The sequence below is a fragment of the Salmo salar genome, chromosome ssa19 (assembly GCF_905237065.1).
Source record: "Salmo salar chromosome ssa19, Ssal_v3.1, whole genome shotgun sequence".
NCBI classification, from domain to species: domain Eukaryota; kingdom Metazoa; phylum Chordata; class Actinopteri; order Salmoniformes; family Salmonidae; genus Salmo; species Salmo salar.
This window is the reverse complement of record NC_059460.1, coordinates 14,656,366-14,680,924: the sequence shown is the minus strand read 5'-3', so window position 1 is coordinate 14,680,924 and position 24,559 is coordinate 14,656,366. Positions and strand designations below refer to the sequence as shown.

The window sequence follows — 24,559 nt, the reverse complement described above, 5'->3', positions numbered from 1 at the left end:
GAGGTAACAAAACTAATTACACTATTACAAATATTTGTTGTTACTTATGGAAGTTAAGATAAGCAGTTTATATATATATATATATATATATATATATATATATATATATTAATAGCTTTATAAAATACAAATCGAGGTGAGGGTGATGGAAAAGCTGATCTGCTTCTGTTCTGTGGGTGGCACTGTGTGCTCTTTTCAAAAGGATGGGTCCCGGTCTCTCGGGGTCCATGGGATCCAGGGGGTCGGGGGTGGTCTGCCGGTCACTGGGATGAGGAGGTTTACTTAGTAGCAATGCAAATAGCATGTTATCATGATAAATGGATTTTAAACTTGTAATTCATTATGGTGAAATAGGTATAGCCAGTTATAATTGTAATGGCTTAGTAGATAATAAGAAAAGACGGTCAGTATTTACCTGGCTAAAAGAGAAGGAATATAATATCTATTGTTTATAGGTATCTCATTTTAGATGAAGTTGTGTAGAAAACTGGGGGGCGAAATATGTTTCTCCCATGGGAACAGAAATTCAAAAAGTGTGATGATATTAATTAACAGTAATTTTGATCCAAATGTGCCAATTGTCCAAACAGATCCTCAAGGTAGATAGATGATTTTAAATATATTATTGGACCATAAACAGATATGGCTTATTAACCTATACGGTCCAAATAATGATGATCCATGCTTCTTTGAAAATATATACAATTATTTATCAACCCTACAAGCAATACAAGACCATATTATGGTGGGAGATTATAATATGGTTTTAAATACCGCTATGGACCATAAAGGCAATCACACAACAAACTATCACCCTCATGCACTTAAGGGAATCATGAATGTCATGGATATATTGGAATTAGTTAATATATGGAGGCTTAAATACCCTGACCTAGTGAGATATACATTGTGGAGGCTCAATCAAGCTTGATTACTTTCTTATGTCATTCTCTCTGGCACCAAAAGTTTTAAAAATAATGTTGATAGGGGACAGAATGCGGTCAGACCGTCACATAATTTGCATACATATTACTCTTACAGAATTTCCACGTGGGCAAGGATATTGGAAATTTAATCAAAGCCTACTGGATGATAAGTTGTTTTTAACTAGGACAGAAGAATTTATAACTGACTTTTTCCGACATGACATAGGTACAGCAGATCCCATTATTGTATGGCACATGTTTAAATGTGCCTTTAGAGGCCATACAATCAGTGCTCATCTATAAAACAAAAGCAATTTAGGTCAAAAGAGTCCATATTAACAAAGGAAATGCAAGGACTAACAGTACAGATAGATGGCAATAAAAACTACCATAGAGGCTCAGAGTAAGTAAGAGGAAAAACTAAAAGAAATGGAGGAACTTATTCAAGAAAGATCCAGTGTAATATATACTGCTCAAAAAAATAAAGGGAACACTTAAACAACACATCCTAGATCTGAATGAAATAAATAATCTTATTAAATACTTTTTTCTTTACATAGTTGGATGTGCTGACAACAAAATCACACAAAAATAATCAATGGAAATCCAATTTATCAACCCATGGAGGTCTGGATTTGGAGTCACACTCAAAATTAAAGTGGAAAACCACACTACAGGCTGATCCAACTTTGATGTAATGTCCTTAAAACAAGTCAAAATGAGGCTCAGTAGTGTGTGTGGCCTCCACGTGCCTGTGACCTCCCTACAACACCTGGGCATGCTCCTGATGAGGTGGCGGATGGTCTCCTGAGGGATCTCCTCCCAGACCTGGACTAAAGCATCCGCCAACTCCTGGACAGTCTGTGGTGCAACGTGGCGTTGGTGGATGGAGCGAGACATGATGTCCCAGATGTGCTCAATTGGATTCAGGTCTGGGGAACGGGCGGGCCAGTCCATAGCATCAATGCCTTCCTCTTGCAGGAACTGCTGACACACTCCAGCCACATGAGGTCTAGCATTGTCTTGCATTAGGAGGAACCCAGGGCCAACCGCACCAGCATATGGTCTCACAAGGGGTCTGAGGATCTCATCTCGGTACCTAATGGCAGTCAGGCTACCTCTGGCGAGCACATGGAGGGCTGTGCAGCCCCCCCAAAGAAATGCCACAACACACATTGACTGACCCACCGCCAAACCGGTCATGCTGGAGGATGTTGCAGGCAGCAGAACGTTCTCCACGGTGTCTCCAGACTCTGTCCCGTCTGTCACGTGCTCAGTGTGAACCTGCTTTCATCTGTGAAGAGCACAGGGCGCGGCGCCAGTGGCGAATTTACCAATCTTGGTGTTCTCTGGCAAATGCCAAACGTCCTGCACGGTGTTGGGCTGTAAGCACAACCCCCACCTGTGGACGTCGGGCCCTCATACCACCCTCATGGTGTCTGTTTCTGACCGTTTGAGCAGACACATGCACATTTGTGGCCTGCTGGAGGTCATTTTGCAGGGCTCTGGCAGTGCTTCTCCTGCTCCTCCTTGCACAAAGGCGGAGGTAGCGGTCCTGCTGCTGGGTTGTTGTCCTCCTACGGCCTCCTCCACGTCTCCTGATGTACTGGCCTGTCTCCTGGTAGCGCCTCCATGCTCTGGACACTACGCTGACAGACACAGTAAACCTTCTTGCCACAGCTCGCATTGATGTGCCATCCAGGATGAGCTGCACTACCTGAGCCACTTGTGTGGGTTGTAGACTCTGTCTCATGCTACCACTAGAGTGAAAGCACCGGCAGCATTCAAAAGTGACCAAAACATCAGCCAGGAAGCATAGGAACTGAGAAGTGATCTGTGGTCCCCACCTGCAGAACCACTCCTTTATTGGGGGTGTCTTGCTAATTGCCTATAATTTCCACCTGTTGTCTATTCCATTTGCACAACAGCACGTGAAATTTATTGTCAATCAGTGTTGCTTCCTAAGTGGACAGTTTGATTTCACAGAAGTGTGATTGACTTGAAGTTACATTGTGTTGTTTAAGTGTTCCCTTTATTTTTTTGAGCCGTGTATTATAAAAAAAATTAAGTGAACTGGATGGAATATGGGGAAAAATGCACCACATTCTTTTTTAATCTTCAACATAGAAATGCTACCAAAAATAATTTACTGAAACTTGTTATAAATCATGAAGTCACCCATGATTCACAAAACGATATGTTGAAAGAGGAAGTAAAGTACTTTAAGCATATGTTTTAGTTTCAGTCTCCTCTATCTCCACTAACCGTAGCTGATTGTATGGATTTTTTCCTTATTAATAATGTAAAATTAACATCTGTACAGAAAGACACATGTGAAGGCCAAATTACACAGGAGGAACTTCTTGATGCAATTAAAGCCTTTAAGTCAGGGAAAACTCCAGGGCTGTATTGCATACCAGTGGAGGTATACCAAACTTGTTTTGATATACTCAGAGGACTGTTATTAGCATGTTTTAACCACTCCTATATAAATGGTAGATTATCGGACACTCAACAAGAAGATCTGATTTTATTATTACTGAAACAGGATCCAAGTGGTAAATATAAAGATCCAGTCCATAAAAAGAATTGGAGGCGTCTTACACTTCAGTGTTGTGATGCAAAAAGTCTAGCTAAATGATTCGCGGATAGAATTAAAAAGTTATTGTCGGATATTATTCATCCTAATCAGACAGGTTTTTACATGGACATAATGTACATTGGACATAATATAAGACAAGTGTAAACAATAGAACACTACATTTCTGGGAAACCAGGCCTGGTATTCAAATCTGACTTTGAAAAGGCCTTTGATGAAGTACGACTGGAGTTTATATAAAATGCCTGGAATATTTCCATTTCGGAGAATCTCTTATAAAACTGGTTAAAGTTATGTATAATAACCCTAGGTGTAAAATAGTAAATAATGGCTACATCTCAGAAAGTTTTAAACTGTCAAGAGGAGTAAAACAAGGTTGTCCACTATCAGCATATCTATTTATTATTGCCATCAAAATGTTAGCTGTTAAAATCAGATCCAATAATAATATTAAGGGATTAGAAATCCATGGCTTAAAAACAAAGGTGTCATTGTGCGCTGATGATTGATGTTTTCTTTTAAAACCACAATTAGAATCCCTCCACAGCCTCATAGAGGATCTAGATACTTTTTCTAACCTCTCTGTATTAAAACCAAATTATGATAAGATATGTGTTGGATCACAAAAAAATACAGCTTTTACATTACCATGTAGTTTACCAATAAAATGATCTGACGGGGATGTGGACATACTCGGTATACATATCCCGAAAGAAAGAAATGATCTCACTCCAATACATTTTAATAGAAAGTTAGCAAACATTTATAAGATCTTGCTAACATGGAACGGTAAATACCTCTCTATTTGTAGAAAAAACACTCTGGTTAACTCTTTAGTCATATGACAGTTTACCTATTTGCTTAGGATTTTGCCTATACCTAGCGACCTGTTTTTTTAATTACATGAGCAAAAAATATTCCATTTTATTTGGAATGGCAAGCCAGACAAAATAAAAAGGGCCTATTTATATAATGAATATGAATTTGGATGGCAGAAATTATTACATATTTAAGCATTAGACCTCTCATTAAAGGCGTCAGTCATACAAAGGTTATACTTAAATCCGAACTGGTTCTCTAGCAAATTAGTAAGAATGTCATGTTCAAGAATTTTCCTTTTATTCAGATTACAATCGCTCACTTTCGGTTATTCGAAAATTAAATTATCTCCAAAATATTGTTATTTTTAAAGAAGCCATAGAAAGTTGGTTGCAATTTCAGTTTAATCCACCAGAAAAGACAGAATAAATAATACAACAAATATTGTGGTTAAACTCAAACATAAAAAAATATTTATTTAAAAAAAAAAGTTACATTTTTGTAAATTATATCATAAATAGGACTGGTGGAGTTATGTCACACTTGCAGCTAATACAAATATGGAAATGTCTGCTCTACTCAAAATTGCAACCAACTAATTGCAGCATTACCGCAAAAATGGAAGAGGCAAGTGAAAAGGCACCAGGTGTCTCTTCAAAAGACGGGCGATTGTTGGTAGGCTGATGGATGCCACATTGGCAAAGATGTCATCGTTGGCCTCAATGGCCTGCTTTATTTTGGACAGCCATATGTCATTCCTGGCCCTCACCATTGCACCACTGCCTACTCCTGCTGGTCGGCCATCACCATGTGGTCTTCTGTCAATTCTGAGGGTAGAACAGAGTATACCGTTAATAGATAATTTCTTGGTGAAATTTTCTCATGATCGAATTGACAGTTGATCTTTTCAGATTGGGGTGATCTGGCAGCCTCTGCCATGGTAAGGCCTCTGTTTACCACATGGTCAACGACGATGGCCCAGACTTCATTAGATACAACAGTTCCCTGCCATCTGCCTCCCTCTCTCTGATGTCCACCTGTTTGACGGCACCCAAGCCCACCTCTTTGACGGGGCCCATGCCCACCTCTTTGACGGGGCCCATGCCCACCTCTTTGACGGGGACCATGCCCACCTCTTTGACGGGGACCATGCCCACCTCTTTGACGGGGACCATGCCCACCTCTTTGACAGGGCCCATGCCCACCTCTGTGACAGGCCCCTTGTCCTCGAGTTCTTTGATTTCTTCCTCTCCCTTGCTGTCTATCCTTCTCTGTGTTGAAAGAAATGGCAGGTGTTCACACACCCCCTTCCATATGGTGACCAATTATGGTTACTACTATGTGAAATCAGTTAGCAAAAATTAGTATTCATTATGTACGGTTATCATGTATCATACATGTAATTTAGATGTTTATACTTTAAAAGCACACCTTTTATTTCTTTAGTTCTCAAAATCATCCATATATAGTAGACAAACCAGTTTAAAATCTGTAGGTTTACCAAACGGTTAAGTGATTAACCATTAAGCGCAGTTGGATTAAGTGATGGTCAAATGTATTTAATGAGAAGAGAATCAGTGAAAGGCAACTACTTTATATGAAAGTTATTTCTAGATGAAATACTGAATAGGTTTAGTGAAAAAGTGTGATTTTGTGTGTTGCACTTAGTCAATTGAAAATGTGCAATTTTTTTTGAAAAACAGTCTTTTTGATCTGTTTTGAGTTTTGTATTAAGAGTTGTGACATTTTACCACAAACTCGTGAAAATAGTACCAAAGTGATAAAAAAAACGGCATATTATGTGTTTTATTTGTTGTTTTGTTTCCTGTTTGGACCCCAGGGAGAGTAGCCGCTGCCTTGTGGATCCCAATAAATATTACTATACTACTAATGGTCTACAGGGGTAGGCAATACTGGTCTTCAGAGCCTGTGCAGGTTTATATCACAGCCGAGCTCTATATAATAATCTTTAAACAGTCAGACTATGAATAATTCCTAACAAGTCCTCAACTGTCAGCTTCATTAAATAGTACCCGCAAAACACCAGTCTCAATGTCAACAGTGAAGAGGCGACTCCGGAATGCTGGCCTTTTAGGCGGAGTTCCTCTGCCTAGTGTCTGTGTTCTTTTGCCCATCTTAATCTTTTCTTTTTATTGGCCAGTCTGAGATATGGCTTTTTCTTTGCAACTCATTCTAGAAGGCCAGCATCCTGGAGTCGCCTCTTCACTGTTGACGTTGAGACTGGTGTTTTGCGTGTACTATTTAAAGAAGCTGCCAGTTGAGTTCTTGTGAGGTGTCTGTTTCTCAAATTACAAAATGTAATTTGTTTTCCATTTTACTAGGCAAGTCAGTTAAGAACAAATTCTTATTTTCAATGACGGCCTAGGAACAGTGGGTTAACTGCCTTGTTCAGGGGCAGAACAACAGATTTTTACCTTGTCGGCTCAGGGATTCGATCTTGCAACCTTTCGGTTACTAGTCCAACGCTCTAACCACTAGGCTACCTGCCGCCCCTAATGTACTTGTCCTCTTGCTCAGGTATGCACCGGGGCCTCCCACTCTTTCTATTCTGGTTAGAGCCAGTTTGCGCTGTTCTGTGAAGAGAGTAGTACACGGTGTTGTACGAGATCTTCAGTTTCTTGGCAATTTCTCGCATGGAATAGCCTTCATTTCTCAGAACAAGTATAGACTGACAAGTTTCAGAAGAAAGTCCTTTGTTTCTGGCCATTTTGAGCGTGTAATCGAACCCACACATGCTGATGCTCCAAATACTCAACTAGTCTAAAGTTGGCCAGTTTTATTGCTTCTTTAATCAGTACAACAGTTTTCAGCTGTGCTAACATAATTGCAAAATGGTTTTCTAATGAACAATTAGCCTTTTAAAATGATAAACTTGGATTAGCTAACACAACATGCCATTGGAACACAGGAGTGATGGTAACTGATAATGGGCCTCTGTATGCCTATGTAGATATACCATAAAAAATCTGCCGTTTCCAGCTACAAAAGTAATTTACAACATTAACAATGTCTACACTGTATTTCAGATCAATTTGATGTTATTTTAATGGAGAAAAGAATGTGCTTTTCTTTCAAAAACAAGGATATTTCTAAGTGACCCCAAGCTTTTGAACAATTGTGTGTGTTTGTGTGTGTGAGCGCGTGCGTGCGTGCGTGCGCCGTGTGAGACAGTCAGTGAGCCATTGCACCTGCACCTTTGATCTAATTCCAGAGCCTGTCCTTTTGCTGCAGTCTGATGCAGTGAAACCTCAATCAGCATGAAAGTTTTCAAGGCTACACAGCCTTTACCCACCACACGCACGCTGATGACAAGAAATGGGATCAATGACACTGAAAAGATAAAGCCTTTGACGGTTTTGCTTTTTTATTGAACCGTGCAAATTGAATTTCATTTATCTGCTTAATAAGAGTACGATTTCCGCCCCGTCTACGGTGCCAGCTAAGGAATTAGTTTCGCTAGCTACGTATTTCTGTCATTAAACCAAACTCCAAACGTAGCCATTTCGATGGACAGTCAACCCTGCTTATATTTTGCTGCTAAGTGGGAAACGTCAGGCTAATGTCTTCTAAAATCCTCTGCCAAATGCTCATCTATTGAGTCACTGTTGTAACAATACATCTGACAGAAGTAAAAATGTGTCTGTCAGCATCTTCTGTCACCCCCTCCTCTCATCTCAGCTCCCTCGTTCCCTTTAAGAAAGAGTAAAGAAGAAGAGACTGCGGTGACTGGAATATGACAGAGAAAAAAACAGAATGACACTCTCAACAATAACGAAGACTTGCCTCTCTGCTCTTCCAGCTAAGTGGGTTTCAAAACTGAAAGACACATTAAGATGCAGAAACACAGAGTCTTGACAGTGATTGCAAAAGCTCCCCATTGTTGCTGCAACAAATAATGCGTCCTCCTGCTGGCTTTGTCTCTGGCTGTGTGTCTAGCGAGGGCTTGTTTGTGGAGATTTAGAGTGAAAGACAGAGCTATAAGGCTCTCCTCTCCTTTGGAGAGCCCTATGACACACTGACTCTGCCTGTGTTGGTTTAAGAGCAATAGTCATGGGCAGTGGTGTCTCCACATGTCTTTTGGCTCTGTGACACATTTCCGTTGTGTGTTTGTGTGTGTGTGTTGGTAGGTCCAGCTGGGAGATGTGCTTTGAGGACATCGTTTTATTAAGGGATCTGATATTACTCCTGTGTGTTTGAGCATCACACTGCTTTATGCGTCCTCACACAATTCTAGGAAACAAAGCTCTGTTGTGAGGAGAATGTCGTTTTGCTTATGTTTGGCACACAGGGTTGTTGCTAGCGTGCTAGGAATTTGCATCTGTGAGAAGAGACTAGTGATTTCTACTCCTTCTTTCAGACATAATGTGGTATTTACAGCATTTTGAATCATGCAGGGGGATTCTCAAAATATAAGAAAGGTCACTTTCATTACAGCATGTTATATAACAATCTCTGTGTCTCCTTTTATTTAAATATCTCTCTCCACAGGTAAAACAGTGTTTCATTACTGATTGAGTGTGGGGAAAGCTATTTCTCACTCTTCCTCACTCCCCCCCCCCCTCTGTTTGAAGATACATCTTGCCCTATCTGTCTCTCTGTCTCTCTCTTGTTGTCTCTGTCTCTCAGATGAGTACTTGTATTTTCCATTAGTACAAACTCTACACTCTGAGGGCACATTACCCATTGTTATTGCTCTCTCGCTCTCTCATATATATATATATATATATATATATATATATATATATATATATATATATATATATATATATATATATATATACATTACCCTTCAAAAGTTTGGGGTCACTTAGAAATGTCCTTGTTCTTGAAAGAAAAGCCCATTGTTTTGTCCATTAAAATAACATCAAATTGATCTGAAATACAGTGTAAACATTATTAATGTTGTAAATGACTATTGTAGCTGGAAACGGCAGATTTGTTATGGAATATCTACATAGGCATACAGAGGCCCATTATCAGCAACCATCACTCCTGTGTTCCAATGGCACGTTGTGTTAGCTAATCCAAGTTTATAATTTTAAAAGGATAATTGATCATTAGAAAAACCTTTTGCAATTATGGTAGCACAGCTGAAAACTGTTGTGCTGATTAAAGACGCAATAAAACTGGCCTTCTTTAAACTAGTTGAGTATCTGGAGCATCAGCATTTGTGGGTTCGATTACAGGCTCAAAATGGCCAGAAACAAAGGACTTTCTTCTGAAACTCGCCAGTCTATTCTTGTTCTGAGAAATGAAGGCTTTTCAATGTGAGAAATTGCCAAGAAACTGAAGATCTCGTACAACACTAGTCTCATTGTCAACAGTGAGGAGGCGACTCCATTAAAACTCCACAAAAAAATGTGCTTTTCTTTCAATAACAAGGACATTTCTAAGTGACCCCAAACTTTTGAAGGGTAGTGTATATCTTTCTGCCTTTCAGTGTGCCTTCAATAATGTGTGATGAGTGTCCATTTAGACCTCCTTTCTTGTGCAGACTTTATCAATCTATCCATACAGTATGATAACTGATAACCAGAATCTAGGCCAAATCCATCACCCCCTCTCTCCAGGAGTGTACACGTTAAGCATCTAACAGGTGTCTCCCTCTCTCCAAGAGTGTACATTTTCAGCCTCTAACAGGTATCTCTCTCTCTCCAGCAGTGTACACGTTCAGACTCTAACAGGTATATCTCGCTCTGTCTCCAGGAGTGTACACGTTCGGGCTGTTCACTGTGGACATCTTTGTAAACGCGGGCCAGGTGGTGACGGGCAACCTGTCCCCCCACTTCCTGACAGTGTGTAAGCCCAACTTCACGGCCCTGGGCTGCCAGCATGCCCTGCGCTACATCAGCCACCAAGAGGCCTGCACCGGGAACCAGGAGGATATCCTGCGTGCACGTAAAACCTTCCCCTCCAAAGAGGCTGCTCTCAGCATCTACGCAGCTCTCTATCTCGCGGTGAGTAGGAACCTTTGTACCGAAGATACATGTTGAGAGAGTGAGTGAGTCCCTGTTACAACTGCTCACTAATTAAATGTAATAACTATGGAATACATATTAGGATTATATAGTAGTACTAGGAATACAAAGTAGGCTTTCGGAACTGTACAGACATTGCTGGGACATCTAGGCGTGAAAGGGTAAGTCCAAGGTTCTGTGAGGGACAGGCTTTTGAACATCTTAATGATTGAAGTGGATTTAGTGAGTAGGCCCAGTAGATGCCGGTCTTGGATGGGCTGGTGTTCTTTGATGGCTATGAGTCATACTAGATGCGAAGAGCACTGCAAAATATATCCTGGTAGTCTCTAAACCTGTATAAACTGTTCATCAATTCTTGTCAGATTGGCCTAGGCTGTCATGTCTCAAAATGTTGTTTTCGTTTTGGACGCTGGTTTCGTGTCGCAGCATTTCATTGGTCAAAGAGTGTCTGCTGGTAAGATGCAATTGTTTGAAGATTTCACATTTGATATTTCACCTTTTTCAATCAAATTTGTTCCATCACCCACACAGTATGTTGATCAACTTTCTCTATATTGTTTTGGTCTGAAGCTTTGCTTTTTATCTGGCTGGTAGATTTGCATAAAAATTGACATCTCCAAGTCTCTGAACAGTTCTGTATTTTTTGTCTGGCTGCTGATATGCGTATAGATGGATTTCTCCAAGTCTCTGAGTTTTTCTGCTGGAGGAGTATGTACATTCACCTCCAAAATGATTGCCACCCTTGATAAAGATGAGCAAAAAAGACTATATAAAATAAATAAAACTAATACCGAGCTATATTATATGCTCAGGGTTGGGTAGTAATGGATTACATTTAACAGGGATCATGTTTTTTTATTTAAAAAAAAATATATATATATATATTTCACCTTTATTTAACCAGGTAGGCCAGTTGAGAACAAGTTCTCATTTACAACTGCGACCTGGCCAAGATAAAGCAAAGCAGTGCGACACAAACAACAACACAGAGTTACACATGGAATAAACATGCGTACACTCAATAAAACAGTAGAAAAAAATTGTCTTTATACGGTGTGTTCAAATGGAGTAAGGAGGTAGGCAATAAATAGGCCATAGTAGCGAAGTAATTACAATTTAGCAGATTAACACTGGAGTGGTAAATGAGCAGATGATGATGTGCAAGTAGAGATACTGGTGTGCAAAAGAGCAGAAAAGTAAATAAAAACAATATGGGGATGAGGTAGGTAGATTGGGTGGGCTGTTTACAGATGGACTATGTACAGCTGCAGCGATTGGTTAGCTGCTCAGATAGCTGATGTTTAAAGTTAGTGAGGGAAATATAACTCTCCAGCTTCAGCGATTTTTGCAATTCGTTCCAGTCATTGGCAGCAGAGAACTGGAAGGAAAGGCAGCCAAAGGAGGTGTTGGCTTTGGGGATGACCAGTGAGATATACCTGCTGGAGCGCATGCTACGTGTGGGTGTTGTTATCGTGACCAGTGAGCTGAGATAAGGCGGAGCTTTACCTAGCAAAGACTTATAGTTGACCTGGAGCCAGTGGGTCTGGCGACAAATATGTAGCGAGGGCCAGCCGACTAGAGCATACAGGTTGCAGTGGTGGGTGGTATAAGGGGCTTTGGTAACAAAACGGATGGCACTGTGATAGACTGCATCAGGTTTTCTGAGTAGAGTATTGGAAGCTATATTGGGTTGATGACATCGCGGAAGCCGAGGATCGGTAGGATAGTCAGTTTTACTAGGGTAAGTTTGGCGGCGTGAGTGAAGGAGGCTTTGTTGCGAAATACAAAGCCGATTCTAGATTTGATTTTGGATTGGTGTGATCCGATTACAAAAATGAAGTAACTGTAATCAGCCTGGATTACCATTTTTTGTGGGCGGGGGATTACAGTGACATTCTTAAAAACAGCTGATTACATTTGGGATTACTTTATCAACTAAAAAGAGGACGTTTGATAAAACTTTGTCAGCACTGCTGTCGTTTAGCACACCATCATGACTTCTCACATGCTCTCAGAGATTCTATTGTCCTACTGATGGCCCATTAACCCATAGCCTACAATGGTCACACCCCCACAGAAATCTAGTTAACATAATACAAGGATCCTTATCAAAATCTGTCTGTTTACACTAGTGATATGTTTTTTAGCATGGGCTGCATCTCAATCCACGGCATCCACTGATAATGCCCTTCTGCATCTGTGGTGAACGGTGGCAGAGCTAGAGTGGTGCTTGTCAGACTACGAGACATCCCAAAAATCGGTCTTCTCACACAAATGTCTGTAGCGTCCGAAACTATTACGACGACTCAGCTCATAACCCTGGGACTGAAGACCTCCCTTTGCAACTGGATCCTGGGCTTGGATCCACCGCATGGGGCCGCCCCCATGCGGTGAAGGCAGGCAACAACACACCCACCACGCTGACCATCAACACGGGGACCCCTCAGGGGTTTGTGCTAGCCCCCTCCTGTACTGGCCACGCACAACTCTAACATCATCATCAACTTTGCTGATGACATGATGGTGGTAGGCCTGATCACCGACAACCGACAACGAGACAGCCTATATGGAGGAGTTCAGTGACCTGGCAGTTATCTTTAACTCAGCATTGTTGAAAAAGGACCCGTAAGTAAGCATTTCACTATTAGTCTATACCTGTTGTTTACGAAGCATGTGACAAATACAATTTGATTGTATTTATTTTCCTCCTGTATTGTAAAAAAGATCTTGGAAGCTATAGAAATGCATTTATTAATGTCTATATTCGTTTTTGACACATTTATTCTATTACACACACCTTAATACATACATAAAATGATATTGCGTTAGCGCAACATAAAAAGAAAAAATGCATAAAAACGTTTTCTCCATATATTGTTTTTAGAGAGTACGTATGTTATTGTCCACACTACAATAACAAAATACTTGAATACATGTCATTTTGTCATTGAAACAATTAATTGAAATACTGTAACATTCCATTCATTCCCATAGAGGACTGCTGCTATTGGAGAGTGCCAAAATGGCCGACCGGTGACTTCAAAGCCTCTCAATGGCCAATACATAGCATCAGGAATGGTCTAAGTTCCTTCCCAATGTGTTCTCCAATCTCATAAAACGTTATAGAAAAAGGCTGAGTGCCGTTATCCTCGCAAGGGGAGGGTCCACAAAGCATTGTAATTTTGACACCTATCTTTTTGAGATTTGTATTTATTACTTGTTAAACAAAATATATTTTTCTGAGCAATTGTATAAGTATAAAATAATATTATTTCTCAATATTTTTGAGCTTACAATATAGCAAATTATTTGTATTATTTATTTTATACAGTCTTTTTTGTTAATCTTTATCAAGGGTGCCAATCATTTTGGAGGTGACTGTATACTCACCTGACTAGCCTGCAGTAGTAGTGACATCATCACCCTTGACTACCTGCATTTGGAATGCAGATGTGCAGGAAGGCAGACACAGCATGCTGCAGAGAAACAGATTCTGTTCATCAGCTCCAATAAGCCCACACACAAAAGCCAGAAAGCAGAAAGCACTCGTCCACACGCAAACACGTGCACACACACACTCTATAACATGCACAAACACACTGAAACAGTGTTGACTGATTCTTGGATTTCTTAAAAAATCTTTGCGACGAATATCGGATTTGGACACTGTTTGGCTGGTTGATCAAATTCCGCTTAAAAGAATATCCTTCACTGAATGCTAGCAGACAAAGCCTGTTATTTTATTTAAAGATGATCCTGCTGATTCCCCCTACTCACTCTGGAAAGTGCTGCTAGTTGAATGATTTGAGGGTGAATTACAGTAATAAGCACAGGAATTCCCTGGTAAAAAGTAGTGTACTATATTGGGAATAAGGTGCCTTTTCAGAAACAGCTTCAGTCTGCAAATCTATTCCCTGTAGGGAACACAATATATGGTCTATACATGGCATATAAGTTGCTCACTTATAGGTGGCACAAATTGGGATATGGGATAGGGGAATGGACAGAGTATATGCACATTAAATACTGTAGTATTTACTATAGCTAAAAAAGTGTAATGTTTTTGCATACTGTAGTGTTTTTGTGGACATTACTGTAGTATTTACTATAGTATTCTACAGTATACTACAACATTCTATAGTAACAACTACACATGATCAAGGAATACTTCAGTGTGTAGTATAGTATTCTTCAGTATATTAAAGTTTACTACAGAATACTATAGTAAGTACTGTAGTATTCTATAGTAAACTGTAGTATTTAATGTGGGATGGTTAATATATATATAACATGACAGAAGATCATGACAAACATATTGATGTATAAAAAAAGAAATCTTGGATATGAATTATTTGGCTATGAGAAAGACTGGAGTAGGACTTTAAAGGGAAAACTGATCCTGAGACAACATGTAAATATGAGTCCTGTTCAGAGGACCACAGTCTGATGGCAGTGTCTTTCATAGGGAACCCTAACGTCACTGCAGACTGCAGCTACAGGGGAATATTGTTTGGGGTTTTAGGCTGGGTTTCTGTACAGCACTTTGAGAATATCAGCTGATGTACGAAGGGCTATATAAAAATAAATTTGATTTGATTTGAATACACTTCCCAGATCAAACTCTGTCAGATTTTCTTATCTGTGATGGGTTAGATCATCTTAAGGCATACAGTACCTTCAGAACGTTACAAAATGGGATTGATTTAATTTTCATTTATTTGTCATTGACAAAAAAATGAAAATGAAATCCATTACACAAAATACTGTGTAATGTCAAAGTGGAATAAAAAGTCAAACATATATTTTTTTTATACAAAATAAAACACACATATATCATTATCTTTTTTTTTATTCTTCAAGATGTGTCAAGTTGGTTGTTGATCAATGCTAGACAGCCATTTTTGAGTCTTGCCATAGATTATCAAGACGATTTATGTCAAAACTGTAACTAGGCCACTGAGGAACATTCAATGGCGTCTTTGTAAGAAGCTCCAGTGTGTATTTGGCCTTGTGTTTGGCCTTGTGTTTTAGGTAGTCCTGCTGAAAGGTGAATTTGTCTCCCAGTGTCTGTCGGAAAGCATACTGAACTCTAGGATTGTGCTGTGCTTAGCTCTATTCCATTTATTTTTATCCTAAAAAAACTCCTTAGTCCTTGTCAATGACAATCTTACCCATAACATGATGCAGCCACCACCATGCTTGAAAATATGAAAAGTGGTGCTCAGTGATGTGTTGTATTTGCCCCAAACATAACGCTTTGTATTTTCTGCAGTATTACTTTAGTGCCTTATTGGAAACAGGATGCATGTTTTGGAATATTTGTATTCTGTACAGGTTTCCTTCTTTTCACTCTGTCATTTACAGTGGTTCCTCCTTTAAAAGTTGCGAGCTTACACTGTGGGACTTAGAGGTAATTTGTGATTCAGTACGGTACCACTTCATTGCTCCAGACCAGCGCAAGGGGGAGTTAGAGCACTGATTATGCTTTTGGGTCCTGCTCTGTCTCTAACTGACAATGAATGGGGGACATAAACCTAAATAGAAACTGATAATTGTGCACGACTTCAGTATTACTTACTAAACTGTTATTACACTAAGGTTTTTATTATTTTATTTAGTTTGGATTATTTTGGGCTTACTGTAGTAGTGTAGGCCACTCCCGACCGGTCACGTTATACAGCGCCTAAGTGGCGCAATGGTCTAAGATGCTGTGTTGCTACAGATCCTGGTTCAATACCCGTGCCGGCCTCAACTGGGAGACCTATGAGATGATTGTAGGTTTTTGGTTTGTCTCCCTCTTTATTTACAAATTAGTAACAATGTCTCACCCCATGTTCAAGAATGGTCATTTTCTCGCTCATTTTATGTTATTTGAAAAAGAAATCATCTCCAAAATATTGTTATTTTTTAAACAAAGTGATTATTATTATTAATTTAGAATGATATAAAAGCCCGTTGGATATTCTCACAGATATATTATTAACCCTGTTATTAGCAGGACAATATATATTGGTCATATTGGTCATGGCTCCCGAGTGGCGCACAATGGGATTGCCTTGCAGCTCTCCAGCTGTATCCACTGAAAGAGCGCAAGGTTCAAGGCACGAGGGCAGGGGGCACGGGATGGGCCCGCCGAGCCACGCACAGAAGACTGACCTAGCCACCCCGCCACACTGGCAACACTTTAAGGGGCATTGCACTAATAATGGTGCTGACAAGGGAAACATTCACGCTGTTCTGTTATTAGTGCCAGTCTGCACGTTCAAACTAAAACAGTCTAACTAATATATATATATTTTTTTTTAATGGCATCTTTATGCTTTCGTTAATAAAATAATGATAAAAATACTATTTCAAAATGCCTTAAATGTTTATTTAGTTATGGATCCATAACGAATTATTGTGGGAATAAATGTCACTGATTTACAGACATATCCTCCAATCCTCTATATGTAATTGTTGGCGGATAGTCACGTCATATTTTTCGATATACTGTAGGTCTACCGTAGGCGACATGAGTCTCACTAGTGTTGAGTAATGTGCTGTTAAAAAGTGGTGTAGGTCTTATTTATTTAAAGAGCATATTGAAGTTATAAGCAATAGCCTACAACTATTTTAGCACCGTTTTACGCTGCTCTGAGACAAGCATGGGAACTGGTCTCGATAAATCAATGAGATTTTTTATTTTTCACTGAATCTCCGTTTGGGTATTGGTTAGACTAGATTTAGAAAATGAGGGTGTAGAAATGTTATGCTCTTAGTGTAACCTTTATTTAATAAGCGATTGTATTACACAGTATGCCTATACATTGATAGGCTATACAATTAATTTTTTAAAGAAAATGCACTTAAACCAAAATACCTTTAGTTTTAGTGATCCTCTCAGCTCCGGCTCATTTTCAACTCCTCTCGTGGTGGTCCTAACCCTTGCAACATTCTTTCTGTCCATTTAGAAATGTAACACTTCAGAGTACTTAAACATCGAATACATTGCAGGTTGGAGGATGTTCACACCTACAGCAGCCGGGCTATAAAGAGTATTTTGTCCTGCTAATCAGGCTACAAGTGTTTGAAAACCTGTTTTCAAAATGCCACCTGCTGTTCATCACTACTGTAAATAAAAACAGCATCTTGTTTTCATTCTTTATTATAACAATGTCACAAATAATTTGTACCTACCTTTCCAATTACTTTTAGAGTTTGGGTTTAATTTGATTAATATTACAGTGTTTCTATTCTAAGAAAAACGAAAAACCCTCTGGGTTTCTGTAAGGATGGAACAGAAAATATGGCGCTGTAGAACGTGACTGTCGGGAGTACAGTACTGGGCTATTTAGCTAAAGAATCCCTGTGTCGTGCAGGCATGCGGGAGACTGGGGTTCAATTCCCCGATGGGGAGGAAGGAGTAGGCTGTCCTTGTAAATAAGAATTTGTTATTAAATGACTTGCCTAGTTAAATAAAAAATATTGTGCGCTAAAAACATGAATGTGTTTTTGCAGAGCATACAAACATGCCGACAACCATCCATGGAGATCAGAGGTCAAAGGGCTGGACAACGGGCCGCACTGGAAAAACACATGGTTGCCAAGAAAGCAGTTAGTTTTGCTAGATTCTTGAAATGTGTACGCAGCATTTGTGTGTTGGAGTCACTTTTAATTCTTAATTGATCTACCGTTTCTATCATAGGCCAAGTTATCGATGTGGGCTCAAGGCGGTACATGGATCAGATTCAAACTTTGAAGGCCGAGATCAAGTAATTGAAGCCAGACCAGCAGAAAGAGAAACATTATTGGAGGGCAGAGATACAGGCAACAGCTGATGCATTGGTCCAGAGCCAGGCGTCATTGGTGGAGAGTCAGGCGGAGAATGATGTGTTGAAGAGGGTGAGGAACAAGATGGAGTCACAATCCATGCCAGTAACACATGTGAGCTCTGGAACTCCACCTCCGACAGGTGTAGGGTGTAGAAATGCTATACTCTTATGTAACCTTTATTTAACTAGGCAAGTCAGTTAAGAACAAATTCTTATTTACAAGGACAGCCTACTCCTTCCTCCCTGTCGGGGAATTGAACCCCGGTCTCCCACATGCCCGCACAACACAGGGATTCTTTAGCTAAATAGCCCAGTACTGTACTCCCGACCGTAACGTTGTACTGTACAGCGCCAATATTTTCCGTACCATCCTGACGGAAACCCAGAGGGTTTTTCGTTTTTCTTGGAATAGAAACACCATAATATTAATCTAATTAATTAAGCAAGTACCAATAAAAGTTTGGACACACCTACTCATTCCAGGGTTGTTCTTTATTTTTTACTATTTTCTACATTGTAGAATAATAGTGAAGACATCCCAACTATGAAAAAACACATATGAAATCAGTTAAGAACAAATTCTTATTTAAAGGGACAACCTACTCCTTCCCCCTGTCAGGGAATTGAATCCCGGTCTCCCACGTGCCCACATTCTCTAGTAAAGGCATTATTGAAGGCTTACAAATGCTTCTCAAAGATGCCATCTGGTGGTCAAACTAGCACTAACTTAAATAACGTGCCATAGAATTCTGCGGCACTATGCAAGCTGCGCCGCAGTACGCTGCAACTTTTAAAGGAGGAACCACTGTATGTTAGTATTGTGGACTAACTACAATATTGTTAATCTATCCTCAGTGTTCTCCTGTCACACCCCTTAAACTCTTTACCTGTTTTAAAGTCACTATTGGCATCATTGGGGAAATCCCTGAGCGGTTTCCTTCCTCTCCGGAAACTGACTTAGGAAGGGCAACTGTATATTTGTTGTGATTGGGCGTATTGATACACCATCCAAAGTGTAATTAATAACTGTACCATGCTCAAAGGAATATTCTTGTCTGCTTCTTTTTTTAGCCATCTACCAATAGGTGCCTTTCTTTGCGAACCATTTGAAAACCTCCCTGGTCTTTGTGGTTGAATCAGTGCTTGGATTTCACAGCTCGACTGAGGGACCTTGCAGATAATTGTATGTGTCGGTTACAGAGATGGGGTAGTCATTTAAAAATCATGTTAAACACTTGTTGCACACAGAGTGAGTCAATGCAACCTATTATGCGACTTGTTAAGCACATTTTTACTCCTGAACTTATTTAGGCTTGCCATAACAAAAAGGGTTGAAAACGTATTGACTAATTTTATATTAATTTGTAAACAGTTATAAAAACATAATTCCACTTTCAAGTTTTGGGGTATTTTGTGTAGGCCAGTGACAAAAAAAACCTACATGTAATCATTTTTAAATTCAGGCTGTAAAACAACAAAATGTGACTTGTTTCAGGAAAAACTAGGCGTATGTGTGCATCACTACTTGTGACTACTTTTAAATGTGTATTTTTGTTAAAATGCCTTTTTTTGTAGAAATGCTTTCTGGAACAATTCAGCTATCATGGGCCTTAATAGCAAACGTGTATGCCATTTGTAAATATGAATAAAATTGTTAAATTACAAGCCTAGTTGGTTTAGCCATGGAAAAAGACAGGAACTTTCCAGCTAGCCATGATTGGCTGAGATAATGAATGGGCTGGACATGCCAAGAGATGAGTTCGGATTGGTCTGCCATGGCTATTTTGAAAGATATTTAGAAGAATTGCATAAGTGTTGCTAATGCTCTCCACTTTCTGGAGGACCCGAGTTTTGAAATCAGCGGACTGCCCGGTGGAAGAAGAGTATGATAGCAAAGGAAATTGAGAAAATTCTGGCGTTTGATTGCAAATAATGCGGAGGGAGTCTAAAAAAGAACACACAGAAAAAGGCTGTTGTATAAAACACCTGTCTCCGGATTACATCTTCAAACTAACGGCAGCCATTTGCATTGCTAGTTATAGCCTAATGAACCTAGCTAGTTGGTTAGCTTTAGCTACCAGCAGATGCATGCAGGGTAGTAACATTATGAGTTGGGATTATGTCAGGCCTAACAACACCCGTGCCAATATATCCTCCAAACACCAGCTTCGAGGGCAATTTCACTTTTATACAACGGGTTACCAACATGTTCAAATAATGATTGTCATATTTTTATAAAAATATTATTTGGATGAATTTATTAATACTATTTCATCCTTCCACAAACTATAAAATTTGTAAGTCGCTCTGGATAAGAGCGTCTGCTAAATGACTTAAATGTAAATGTAAATGTATAGTCCCGACACAAATCAAAGGATGCTACCCAAGCCGGCTGGTCGTTCGTTCTATCGGTTCCGTTGCCAGAGACGCAACCCAGTCATTAGGTTTTTTTGTTCTGTATGTATGGACGCGACCCAGTCGTTCATTCTAAATGTTCTGGCTGGCAACGATCTTATCCCTTGCTAGCTAGCCAACTACGGCTAACTTACAGTCACAATGAAGCCAGAATAACAGCAAAGTAGCTGCATTTGTGTTTGTTTAAGCTGTTTTATTTGGATACATCCATAACAATGAGCTAATGATGTGCAATTATGCTCTCTCGTCAGGACACTGTTGTTCGGAGGAGCTAGCCAACAACACAGCAAACACACATTGATATTTCCTTGTATAGATCCATAAAAATGATGCCAGCTGATTCATGATTTTGACTGGCTGAGAAAAGCTGTCTGCCTGTCTCTCTCATCCCGACTCCCAACACGTTCATTACTATGGGACAGCTGGAGATCGAATTTCAATATTGAAACAATGTTGCAAATGTCGAAGAAACAGACAGCAAGGTTTATACAAATCTCAGCTATTAAAAACCAAATGCTAGTCTAAAAGAAATGGGAGATAATATATAGATGCTTTTTATAGTGGCGATGAAGCTCATAAATTGCCTGGCTGGGCTGATGAGGCAGTGAGATGGAACAGAGTAAATATGCATTTCAACATCATAGCTTTAGCCAGTGGTAACTTGTGGAATACACACAGGCTGGAATGCAGTTTTAACCAATCAGCATTCAGGATTAGACCCACCCATTGTATAATGTTTAGCTAGCTAGCTATATGTCTAAACAAAAGACTATGCAAGTAACCATTTCACTGTACTGTTTACACCTTCTGTATCCTGTGCATGTGACAAATAAATGTTGATTGTGCTTAGCGTGTGCTTAGCAGAGACGGTATTGTGAAGAACAACATGACCTGCACCAAAGTCAAATTAGGATATAACGTCAGGCCAACGAGACAGTGTCCAAGTTACAAAATTCTCAGTTAGAATGCCCTGCTTTTATTTTGTCACACTCACAACCATAAGATATTTTCTGTAATTAACTTGCCATTAACTTGTAAATAATGACGTTGTCAGCTACAGTGAGGGAAAAAAGTATTTGATCCCCTGCTGATTTTGTACGTTTGCCCACTGACAAAGAAATGATCAGTCTATAATTTTATTGGTAGGTTTATTTCAACAGTGAGAGACAGAATAACAACAACAAAAAATACAGAAAAACGCATGTCTAAAATGTTATAAAATGATTTGCATTTTAATGAGGGAAATAAGTATTTGACCCCTCTGCAAAACATGACTTAGTACTTGGTGGCAAAACCCTTGTTGGCAATCAAAGAGGTCAGACGTTTCTTGTAGTTGGCCACCAGGTTTGCACACATCTCAGGAGGGATTTTGTCCCACTCCTCTTTGCAGATCTTCTCCAAGTCATTAAGGTTTCGAGGCTGATGTTTGGCAACTCGAACCTTCAGCTCCCTCAACAGATTTTCTATGGGATTAAGGTCTGGAGACTGGCTAGGACACTCCAGGACCTTAATGTGCTTCTTCTTGAGCTACTCCTTTGTTGCCTTGGCTGTGTGTTTTGGGTCATTGTCATGCTGGAATATCCATCCACGACCCATTTTCAATGCCCTGGCTGAGGGAAGGAGGTTCTCACCCAAGATTTGACGGTACATGGCCCCGTCCATCGTCCCTTTGATGCAGTGAAGTTGCCCTGTCCCCTTAACAGAAAAACACCCAGAAAGCATAATGTTTCCACCTCCATGTTTGACAGTGGGGATGGTGTTCTTGGGGTCATAGGCAGCATTCCTCCTCCTCCAAACACGGCGAGTTGAGATGATGCCAAAGAGCTCCATTTTGGTCTCATCTGACCACAACACTTTCACCCAGTTTTCCTCTGAATCTTTCAGATGTTCATTGGCAAACTTCAGACGGGCATGTATATGTGCTTTCTTGAGCAGGGGGACCTTGCGGGCGCTGCAGGATTTCAGTCCTTCACGGCATAGTGTGTTACCAATTGTTTTCTTGGTGACTATGGTCCCAGCTGCCTTGAGATCATTGACAAGATCCTCCCGTGTAGTTCTGGGCTGATTCCTCACCATTCTCATGATCATTGCAACTCCACGAGGTGAGATCTTGCACGGAGCCCCAGGCCAAGGGAGATTGACAGTTCTTTTGTGTTTCTTCCATTTGCGAATAATCGCACCAACTGTTGTCACCTTCTCACCAATCTGTTTGGCGATGGTCTTGTAGCCCATTCCAGCCTTGTGTAGGTCTACAATCTTGTCCCTGACATTCTTGGAGAGCTCTTTGGTGTTGGCCATGGTGGAGAGTTTGGAATCTGATTGATTGATTGCTTCTGTGGACAGGTGTCTTTTATACAGGTAACAAACTGAGATTAGGAGCACTCCCTTAAAGAGTGTGCTCCTAATCTCAGCTTGTTACCTGTATAAAATACACCTGGGAGCCAGAAATCTTTCTGATTGAGAGGGGGTCAAATAGTTATTTCCCTCCATTAAAATGCAAATCAAGTTCTAAAATTTTTGACATGCGTTTTTCTGGATTTTTTGTTATTGTTATTCTGTCTCTCACTGTTCAAATAAACCTACCATTAAAATTATAGACTGATCATTTCTTTGTCAGTGGGCAAACGTACAAAATCAGCAGGGGATCAAATACCCTTTTCCCTCACTGTATATGATATGGTCATTATTTGAACTGGCTATCTAGCTAACAAGAAATTAACCAAAACATTATTTAGTTTCTTTTAGATGCCTGGTTTGCTAGATTGAAAAAAAAGTATGTGAACCCTTTATAATTACCTGGATTTCTGCATAAGTTGGTCCTAAAATGTTATCTGATCTTCATCTACATGTAAGTCACAACAATTGACAAACACAGTCTGCTTAAACTAATAACACACAAACAATTATAATTGTTCATGTCTTTATTGAACACACCGTATAAACATTCACAGTGCAGGTTGGAAAAAGTATGTGAACCCTTGAATTTAATAATAGGTTGACCCTCCATTGTCAGCAATAACCTCAACCAAATGTTTCCTGTAGTTCAGACCTGCACAACGGTCAGGAGGAATTTTGGATCATTCCTCTTTACGAAACTGTTTCAGTTACACAATATTCTTGGGATGTCTGGTGTGAACTGTTCTCTTGAGGTCATGCCACAGCATCTCAATCGGGTTGAGGTCAGGACTCTGCCACTCCAGAAGGCGTATTTTCTTCTGTTCAAGCCATTCTGTTCTTTTGGGTTGTTGTGCTGTTGCATCACCTAACTTAAGTTGAGCTTCAATTGGCAGACAGATAACCTTACATTCTCCTGCAAAATGTCTTGATAAACTTGTCGATGATAGCAAGCTGTCCAGGCCCTGAGGCAGCAAGGCAGCCCCAAACCATGATGCTCCCTCCACCATAGTTTACAGTTTGGATGAGGTTGTGATGTTGGTGTGCTATGCCTTTTTTTCTCCACACATAGTGTCGTGTGTTCTTTCCAAACAACACAACTTTAGTTTCATCTGTCCACAGAATATTTTGCCAGTAGCGCTGTGGAACATCCATGTGCTCTTTTGCGAACTTCAGACGTGCAGCAATGTTTTTTTTTGGACAGCAGTGGCTTCTTCTATGGTGTCCTCCCATGAACACAATTCTTGTTTAGTGTTTTATGTATTGTGGTCTCGTCAACAGAGATGTTAGCAGAGGTTTCTGTAAGTCTTTAGCTGACACTCTAGGATTCTTCTTAACCTCATTGAGCATTCTGCGCTATGCTCTTGCAGTCATCATTGCAGGACGGCCACTCCTAGGGAGAGTAGCAACAGTGCTGAACTTTCTCCATTTATTGACTATTTGTCTTACCATGGACTGACTTTTAGAGATACTTTTGTAACCCTTTCCAGCTTTATGCAAGTCAACAATTTCTTAATCTTATGTCTTTTGTTCGAGGCATGGTTCACATTTTTTTTATTTCACCTTTATTTAACCAGATAGGCCAGTTGAGAA

General features: G+C 39.9%; 1 protein-coding gene across 5 annotated transcripts in view; it reads left to right on the top strand.

The window, feature by feature from the left end:
- The window catches only part of plppr5b (phospholipid phosphatase related 5b), a 116,026-nt gene that overhangs the window by 68,218 nt on the left and 23,249 nt on the right, over positions 1-24,559 (top strand). For all 5 annotated transcript variants that reach the window (XM_014157385.2, XM_045702120.1, XM_014157383.2 and 2 more), the window contains one exon: positions 10,072-10,322. In XM_014157385.2, coding sequence (XP_014012860.1) covers positions 10,072-10,322 — 251 coding nt within the window. The remainder of the gene's footprint in view (positions 1-10,071; positions 10,323-24,559) is intronic.